General features: G+C 45.9%; 1 protein-coding gene and 1 pseudogene across 1 annotated transcript in view; both read right to left on the reverse strand.

The window, feature by feature from the left end:
* Nucleotides 1-313: 313 nt before the first annotated feature.
* Nucleotides 314-5,007, reverse strand: LOC105887010 (annotated as a pseudogene).
* A 2,283-nt stretch (nucleotides 5,008-7,290) lies between these two features.
* FRAS1 (Fraser extracellular matrix complex subunit 1) overlaps nucleotides 7,291-9,392 on the reverse strand; it is a 430,037-nt gene continuing 427,935 nt past the window's right edge. The window contains exons 73-74 of the mRNA XM_012805310.2: nucleotides 8,992-9,138; nucleotides 7,291-7,884 (exon numbers count right to left, since the gene is read on the reverse strand). Of these exons, the coding sequence (XP_012660764.1) occupies nucleotides 7,291-7,884; nucleotides 8,992-9,138 (741 nt within the window). The remainder of the gene's footprint in view (nucleotides 7,885-8,991; nucleotides 9,139-9,392) is intronic.

A 9,392-nucleotide genomic window follows, 5' to 3' on the forward strand; every position in this document is an offset into this window, starting at 1 on the left:
TTTTTTTTTTTTTTGCTTAGACTATTTCACTCTACATGAATTTATGTCAGCTGTCAATGAAAGAATCACTAACACACTGCAGACACATTTTGCAATCTAAATCCATGCCCCCCCTGCCCCGCCTTTTTTTACATGGTGAACTTCAACCTAGCAATGATTACAACAAATGTTATAGTCTAAAGCTCAAACACATTTTAACAATTTTTGAAATTGAATTGCGCGCAAACCAAATAAAATTTACATCAAAACAAACATTTCCACCTAAGACTGTGGGGTCACTCCGGCCTTGTGCATTGATCCAGGGCCTTTTCCCTCAGGTGCTTTTCAAAGTCATCAAGGTCGGCTTCACTTTCAGTCTCCTTCTTGGGCTCTGGCGCTGACTTGGCTGAGTCCTTCGTCTGAATGGTGATGTAGGAGACCTGCGCCTTCGAAGAGCAGTGGCAGAAGGTGGACGTCGCCTACTAGAGAGTGGTGAGGAGGGACTTCGTCTACCGCGAGGGGACATCTCTTTGTGGAGCTTTCTCGGCCATGAAGAGGCGCTCCAGGAAGGTGAATGTCTCTGCCGCCTGCCCCTCTCACCATTTTTCACCTGAGATCTCTTGATTCTTCCATCTTCTGAGGAGGAGGAAGAGGAGGACCCATAGTCAGATGCAGACTGCTGGTTCTGCCGTCTGTATCCGTGTCTCTGCTGCACGAATCTGCGGCGGCCATTCAGCCTCCTGTATCTTGTTGTGATGCAGATAACTACTTTTCTAGGCTTTGGAGCTGGTAAGGGACTCTCTTTTCACAGGACCTTTTATGTTTTGTCACTATACCTGAAGTTCTCCCTGGAGACACAGAAACACGACTTTTTCTTGTCCGATTGATGGCTGGGGGTTGGGGAATGTCAGGTGTGGTGGTGGAGTTGCAGGAGGTAACGGCCTGGGCTTTCCTTGGAGGACGAGCCGAAGGCGATAACCGTTGCGTTCTTCCAAGGCTGCATGTCCGCTCCGGAGGCTCCTTTGGTGGTGAGTGGGAACAGGATCAGGATGACGAGCTGCCCCCAGATGAGGATGCTGAAGGCCGCCTTCGTCCTGCTGGAGATCCGCCCCCTCTGTGCCTCGGTGGGTCCTTGTTCCAGGAGACGGGAGCCTTTCTGGGTGTGGCTGCCTTCTAGGTGAGCATGACCTTGGTCGGGATCTATGGCTTCATCTGGGTCAAGTGTGAGGGGGACAGCCAGACCTTGTCCTGGAATCTTGATTTGGAATGTAAAATCTTGGTCGGGTCTTCTTTTCCTTTTCTGTTTTGGAATTTTTTTCTGGAGAAGGTTCTGTAGGCTTTGGTATAGGTTCAGGCTTGGGAACTTTGGGGATGTCTATAGTAGAAGTGGCCTCTTGTATTGAAGGTTCTGGAAGCCCTGGTTTTTTCCTTCTTTTCTGGAGCAAGGGATGGACTTCGGCTCTTGGCTCTGTGATGGTGAGGTCGTGAATGGATGCACTTTCTCTCCTGACAGGGGAAGATCGTCTTCTAAGGGAAGGAGATTTGGATTTGCGTCTATTTTCTAGGCATTCTGCAAACTTCATCTGCTTCAGTAGTGTCCTCTCTTTGTTGCTGGACCTATTATCCTGTTCCACACTTGTTCCATGGCAGAATCCCACGTCCATCTTGCTGCTGGGTGAGGCAATCGCTCCCTGTCCCAGGGTGCACTGCGCTGATGGGGGGTGGGACCGGCAGGGGCGGCACTCGAGGGGGCGAGGCCTGAGGGGGTGTGCAGGACCTGCAGGGGGCAGGAAAGCTGAAACCAATGAACTCTATGACTTGCTGATTAGTCTTGGGACTTGATAGTTGTATACCAAAATGACCCTAGGGAGAAAAGTCTGGCTTTTTAAAGAGAGGGTTGCACCATTGATCTATTTTGTTGTATCAATCAAGTGATGAAACTTTTTTATCATAAGGATTAAATCTAGGCTACATGAGCTTGGGACCATTTTTGAGCAACATCAAATTGTGCTTGTGAAGGCCTTCAAAGATTGGAAATTCTGACATTCATATAAAACTTTCAAAGAAAATTATTCAGGACACTATCTTGTGGGCTTGTTCTGAGGATTGAATGAAGTAGAAAATATGGAGAAATAATTGCTCTTGATGGGGGCATTGCTGGACATGCCCCATATAGCATTTGACAGTGTTCTTAGGATTTAACCAGGGCAGTGAGCTACTCTTGGTATGTATTCTAAAGAGCTCTATTAGAGTTCTTTCTGGCTAATTTGGGGACAGAATATCTATTACACATTGTGGTATCTTTTCTTACTACTCAGCCATAATAAGGAAGGAAATAATGTCTTTTCCAGCAACTTGGATGGAACTGGAGATCCCTATCTTAAGTGAAGTACCTCGGGAATGGAAAAACAAACACTACGTGTTCTCACTAATAAGTGGGATCTAAACAATGGGTGCACATGGGCCCAGAGAGATGTAAACGACATTGGCAACTAAGAAGGGGGAAGGTTCTGCCATGGAACAGGATAATAGGGGGTGAGGGATAAAACCTTAGCTATTGTGTACAGTGAACACTATTCTATTCTGGTGGTGGGCACACTTAGAGCCCGGACTTCAGCGTTATACAATGTATCCATGTAACAAAAACATTTGTACCCCCTTAATATTTTGAAATGAGAAAATCTTAGTAATCAATTTTTATTAATAAAAATGAACATGCAACGATGCCATAGGGACAATTAAAGGGGATGGCAAATATATTCTAGCCATATCACTTTTCTGGCTTACTGATAACACATACACTATCCTGGTTTGAGTTTCAACAATATGATGTCATGGAAAAGAGAAATAAAGGGAAAAGAAGCAAAAAAAAAAAAAAAAAAACCCCACAATATTTTATTATCTCTCCCAATTTGTGAGGGTCAGATATTTGGGCTTAACTCAGGTAGTTCTCACACAATTGCAGTCAGAGGGTATCTGGGGCTGGAACCATCTGTAGGTGTGTTTATTCATATATCTGCTGCCTGCTCTAGGAAGTCTCAAACAGCTAGGGACTGCAACATCTGGGCTTCTCAGACAACTATGTCTATGTGGCCTCTTCCCTTGGTTTATCCAGCATGGAGGTGCCAGGGTTATCAGACTTCTGACATGCTGGCTTAGAGCTCCAAAGGCCAACGGTCCAGGGTGGGCACTCCTGGTCAGAAGATGACTTTTCAGATGGAAACATAGGGAGCTATGAAATGCACTGCAGGGCGTAGAGTCTGCTTTAAGGCAGGGGACAATCACAGGAAATGTGAAGTTTACTTCAAGCTCTTGGCAGCTTCTCAGGAACTTACAGGCTTGGTTGTGGAGTCCTTCTCCCAGATTTTATAAAAACATGCTTTTTGGAGTCTTGCTGAGTTTGCAAATGTGCCAACAGAACCCTGTTGGTCACCAGTGGCCTCTGTAGTTGGGGCACACAATGCACAGGCCTGCAGAAAGCAGAGTGGCCGTGGTGACATTTTGACTCTGCCATCTTCCCCTTCACTAGCCAAAAAACTTTTTTTTTTTTGAGACAGAGTCTTACTCTGTTGCCCTGGGTAGAGTGCTGTGGTGTCATAACTCACAACAACCACAATTCCTGGGCTCAAGAGATCCTCCTGCCTCAGCTTCCCAAGTAGCTGGGACAACAAGTGACTGCCACACTGCCCGGCTAGTTTTTCTATTTTTTTAAGTAGAGATGGGGGTCTCACTTTTGTTCAGACTGGTATTGAACCCCTGGGCTCAGGCAAACCACTCAACAAACTCTTATCTGGAGCTTTGGCCAGCTCCAGGGAGAGTTACAGATGCTTAGTAAACACATACACCTGCATAAAAGGCCTCAGCCATCCTCATCCTGTGTCAAGTATCCCGAGAAATCATGATGATGAATATACTCATCTTACTGTACTGCACATGGAGATTGTAATTATTCTCCCTTATCCTGGGGTTTCAACTGACTGCAAAAGAAGAGCTATGCTAATCAGAGGATATGTAATTTATTCAGCATCTTGCTCTTAGTACAGGTAACATGTGTCTGAGGTTCACCCCCACTTGGAGGAGTTTTCTCCAAAATCTGCCTCAAAATTTTAGAATCATTTTGCTACCTCAATGGCAATGTTTACCTTAATGAGATGAACAACCCGAAAAGAACATACACAGCAAAACAAAAACCAACCAGCCTGGCATTTATTAATAAAATTTATGTAGTGGCATATGCTATTGGAGAAATCAGAAATTCATAACACACAAATCTGCATCAGAAATACAAAAGTCATTTGAGAGTCAAGAAATCAGGTTGACAGCACCACAAATGTTTTACTCAGTCTGAGCAGGTGTGTAGTATCCGAGAATAACAAATACCTCTAAGAGACTGAGACTGAATGTCATAAGATCATGTAAACACATCCCAATATTATTTCCCGTTCAACAGTAGAAATCTGCGGAGTCCTCTGTGAGGCCCGGAGAACAATAAGAGGGCAGGAAGGCAGAAAAATGGTGCGGACCATTCTTTCTTTGAACCTTCACAGCCTGCATGGGATAGCAAGTAGCAACCACTCAGGGTTTTTTGTTCTTCTTGCTTGAAGGCATGATACAAAAGGTTAGTAAAACACACACAAGGCGTTAGTGAGTAAGTTAGAGAAATGGAAAGCAGAGCTTTGTCCAAAATAAAATCCACATTAGTCATCAAATGATCCCTAAGATGAATTATAAAATAAATGAAATGAAGAATTCTACATCAAAGGGTAAAATCTCATCTCCACATCCCTTAACACTTTCATTGGCAAGTGTGCACCATGAGGAGAAGTACCGGCATTCAGTAACCTACAAGGAGAGGGGTGAGGGCAGAAAGACCAGGAGGCAGGAATATCGCACAGGCTTTCCTTCCACTCACAGCTCACTATCTCATGGGCCTCACGCGATGTTGGCCTCCTCATTTCAGACCTTGTATGTGGAGGCTGCCAGGCCCACGTGGGACTTAGTCTCTGTTCCTTCCTGCTCAAGCGTCATGCTGCCATCTGTCTGCACCCTAACTATGCAAGGGTCCTATTAGGAGCGAGGGAAGGGTGTGCAAGAATCCCAGAGCGGGTGGAAAGGTGCTGCTTCAGTGTGTCAGCACGCTGGCACTTGGAGCAGTTACAAATAACGGGCCGAATGGAAAACGGCTCTCCAACTGATTAGCTCCGTGTCCTTACAGAATTACCATTCACCCTCTCGGTTGTTCTGGAGAAGACTCGGTGCCAGGCTGATCAGCTCTCCAGCCATGGAGTGCTTCACAGACATCTAAGAAGCTGATACAGACATTCTGCCTTGAACTATCCAACCTGGTCTTAAGTAGCTCCTGGCCACTCAGCATTTTCAGACTCCAGACTCAACTCAATTCATCCTCTCCTGAAAACTTTACTGAGTGCTAAATCAGACCTTCCTCTAAATCCCCTGTTCTAGAGGCTGATTCCCAGGCTAACCTCTTGCTGATACATTACCACTTTTTGTTCACGCCTTCTTAGGACCGCTGCCAGATTCATGCCTGTGTAAAGTGGTGTTTCTTTGTGCCAAGAATAAGGTAATTTCACAATCCAAGCGGAGGAGATTGATTTTTGCCTCTACCCGCTCTTGTGACATTGCCACCATACTCTCCCCTCCCCTGGCTCGATTCATTCCCCTATCACTCATCCATCACTCCGTTTGTTCATTCACTCAACATCCATTTCGGGAGTGCTCATTACACGCAAGGCACTGCTGAAGAACGAAGGTGCGGCTCACACAACTCCTGCTCTCAAGGAGCTTGGAGTCCGGGAGAGGGGCTGGTAACCTTTCATGGTTCATTCTTTCCAGCTTTTAGTACCAAAGTGTTACCTGTTTGGAGTGTTTTGAAAGACCTGAGTCATCCTAATGCAAACTCTATACAAGGGGAGCTGTGTTCTTTGCTCAGTGATTCGGGTGAGCCGTGAGTCAGGAAGGGGGCATACATGTCTTTTACTCCTAAAAAAATGGAACTGTGCCTCCAGTTCAAAACAACACGGCACGCATGCTTACCTTTCTGCCAACAAGGCAGAAACAAAAAAGAAACAAAAGCAAGCCGGATGCACACTACACAAAACCGTTAAGCTGATATTTGGACACTAAATTACTTTAAAGCCATTATGTTCATGGCCTTGTCATGTGCTGATATGGTAAAAATAATTGCCTGAGCTACCAGAAAAGACCCCCCCACCCCAATGAGAAATCCCTGGAATACTGCAGCAAGAATAGCGCCTCTGTTTGCTGTGTGACAGTCATCAAGGAGAACCAGACCGGTCTGCATGCGTTAGCCTGACTCCCAACTTGGCTTTCTCCTCATCTGCCTCATTCAAATGAATCTCTTACTTTCCTGAAATGCTAACAAAATACAAACCTACAGCTAGCAAAGCACACAGGCTTGCCTATTACCAGACTGGGCAAAGTCTGAAGTAGCAGGTAAGTGTGACAGGTTTGTAAGCATCGTGGCGATGATGAATAAAAAGGCCACGGTGCACTGATCCCATTCCCCAGCATCCTTCATCAGGGAGAGAGATCTCAGCACAGCGTAAGACCTGGGTTTCTCTTCCTCGCTTTGTAACAGAGTCCCCGGGGCCTGAAGCCGGCTGGCAGAAGCCTGTGGTTTCTCCCGTGGTGTGCAGAGGAGGGCTCTACTGTAGTCTAGAGCGCACCGAACTCCCCGGGTGAACAGGGCTCTAGGAAAGAGATGGACAGCCAGGGGCCACGGAGCATAAGCTGTCAGATGGAAACAGCACGCGGATACTGACACACATGTGCGTTGTGCTGATAGTGGAATTTTTAAAGAATCTGGGTGTCAGCAATCCACACTCTGCTATTGAGAAACCCAGGAGAAGCTCAAGTAGGAGAAAGCTGGGGTGGGAGAGGAAACTGTGGGTCCTGTACCCCCTCACTTTCTCCAAGATCGGCGTGGTACATTCCCTAATCCTCCAAACTCCATCAGTTAACCTATGTGCCAACTCCCGTGCTGGTACTAAAATACTTGTTTTCTGAGACCAGCATTAAGGAAGAAGCCATTTGTAGCTGCTGCGACTATTCAAAGGGATCTACAGGAATAATTCCACTCCAGTACACTGGGGGTCTCCGTGGTTCTTTGCCTGTCGAGGTAGCTCAGTTGTGAGTCAATGTGTGTGATGTGTCCCGTCCGCCACTGAAAGCTATAGTTTTCCCTTTTTTATCTGCAGGATTATAAAAATACCAGTATTTCCCCGTTTTATAAAAATGATTTTAGAAAAAAATACACATAGGTCTCGTCCACTAAACTTCCGTTCCGTCTTGCAAATTGTTGTGGACTCTGACCTCCAGATTCAACTTCCTCACTTTCGCGCCTTTGAAGGTGTAGGCGGCCTCGGCCTCGCTCAGGAGGTTGACGTTCCGCACTGTGCAGTAGTGTCTGCTCACGTTCTTCTCCACCCCATCCATGCTCCTCTTGGGCACGTTCACCTTGGTATTCAGAGGATATTCCTCCAAAGCGTCCTCCGTGGGCTGTTTCTTCCTCCGTCTCTGGCACTTCCTGGTGATGAGACAAGCCACCAGAAACACCAGAAGCAGAAGCATGACAGCGGCCAGGGCACTGCCGATGGACGCCCCCGCCTGGGACAGAGACGCGGCCACCACTGGTTCCTGCATCTCCAGATTCAGGGACTTCATATTGGTGCCATTCTTGACTTGGTCTCCTTCATTGTCATAGATGAGGGAGTCATCAAGGGTCAACCGGCCACTAGGGTCCACGAGGTCCCTTCGGCTGCGCCTCAGAGGGGCTGTGAGAGAGCGCTGGACCCGGGGCCCTGAGACGGTGTCAGGGCCAATGATGTAAATGACCTGGAGGTACCACTGGTGTCCTGCTTCCACCTGGGGAGGGAAGAAAGGGGGAGACGAACCCAGTACATCACTGCTGCACAGACCACCTCTGAAGAAGAGGGAAATGGAGAGACAGTTGCTGCCATAGACCCTGACAGATAGACAGTGTCAAAAAAAGCATTAGTAATGGCTGGTGTCTACTAATCAGAGAGAACCGAACCAGATATCAGGAGTTCTATTGTGTTTCCAAATCACGGTGGTTTGGGGTTAGCTAGTCCCATTCCTTTTAGTTTCCCTACCTATGCATAGAACAACCTAAAGATATATCTTTCATGGGCTCTTAGCTAAGTGAATGATTATGATTTATTGTTGTTCTTTATTAACAGAAGTGAGATAATAGCTTTGAGAACCACATTTATTTCCAGTGATCTTAAATTATTTGTGGGGTCAGTTTACTATGTGTTGATGAACTTCAGCTAAAATGGAGTCTCTCAACAAAAATTCCCAACACATCTACTCTGGTATAACATGTAGACGCTTGGCAAACATTTGCTAAATTTGAATACTTCTTGGGTCATCCCCTGAGAGGTTATATCAGCAAGTATTTCATTTCCCTTTCATCTGCTCCCACTGAAACACTCCATGGCTTTGAAATATTTAATAACTTCTGAGAAGTGATAATAGTTCTGAAGGGTTGTCATGGGTAACTATTTGGAGATAGAAAAAAAAAGTAAAATTTGATTTTGGAAGCTTGTGCTCATGGCTAGGACTTAGAGTATTTTGTATATCAAACACTAGTAATTCTTGCCATTCTAAATTGCTGTATTTATAATTTTGTTAAATGTTTTCCACATGCTTGTGAAAAATAGCACAGTGCCAAAAAGGTAAGCAATATAAAAGAAATCATGAAAAATTAGAGTATCTTATGTAGCCCTGATGTCCACAAGGACAATGGACTATATACAAATAAAGAATGTTTAATTTGGTCTATTAGGTGGCAATGATTCTAGGTGAACGAAAAGCTTATCAACAATAAAAAAGACCTGCCTGCAAACAGGCTATTAAGAACGCCAAATAGTGCAGAGAGGATGCAGCCCTCCTTCTTCAAGCTTTACAGTGGACGTGGGCCTCAGCTCCTGTTCTTCTCTGCCAACTCACCTTGTAGAGGGCATCCACTTTCAGAGTAAATCCATCCACACCTGGCATGCTGCTGACCACGTGGAAATCAGGCAACTCGGAAGCAAAGTGAGCCTCAAAAGGCACATCATGGAAGTACTTATCAGTCACCTCCGGCTGACTGCGGTCCTAGAGTTTCAGGGGAAAAAATGCAAGATTTAGAAAGATAGAGCCACTATTGGTGGCTGGCATCACTGTGGGGAGAACAGTACTCTTCACTCCTTTCTGGGCCAGGCGGGGAGGAGACGAGTTAAGGAAGGCCCCTCCTGAAGTCAATGGCTTCCCGGGCTCCCACTATCCTCTCTTGTTGAGGGTGAGCACTGGTGGCTTCCATGATCTCAAAATGCAAAAAGAAGGATAGCTTAGACAAATAATTCTCAAAC

Source organism: Otolemur garnettii, unplaced genomic scaffold (genome assembly GCF_000181295.1).
Source record: "Otolemur garnettii isolate 467f Iridium unplaced genomic scaffold, OtoGar3 scaffold00039, whole genome shotgun sequence".
NCBI classification, from domain to species: Eukaryota; Metazoa; Chordata; class Mammalia; order Primates; family Galagidae; genus Otolemur; species Otolemur garnettii.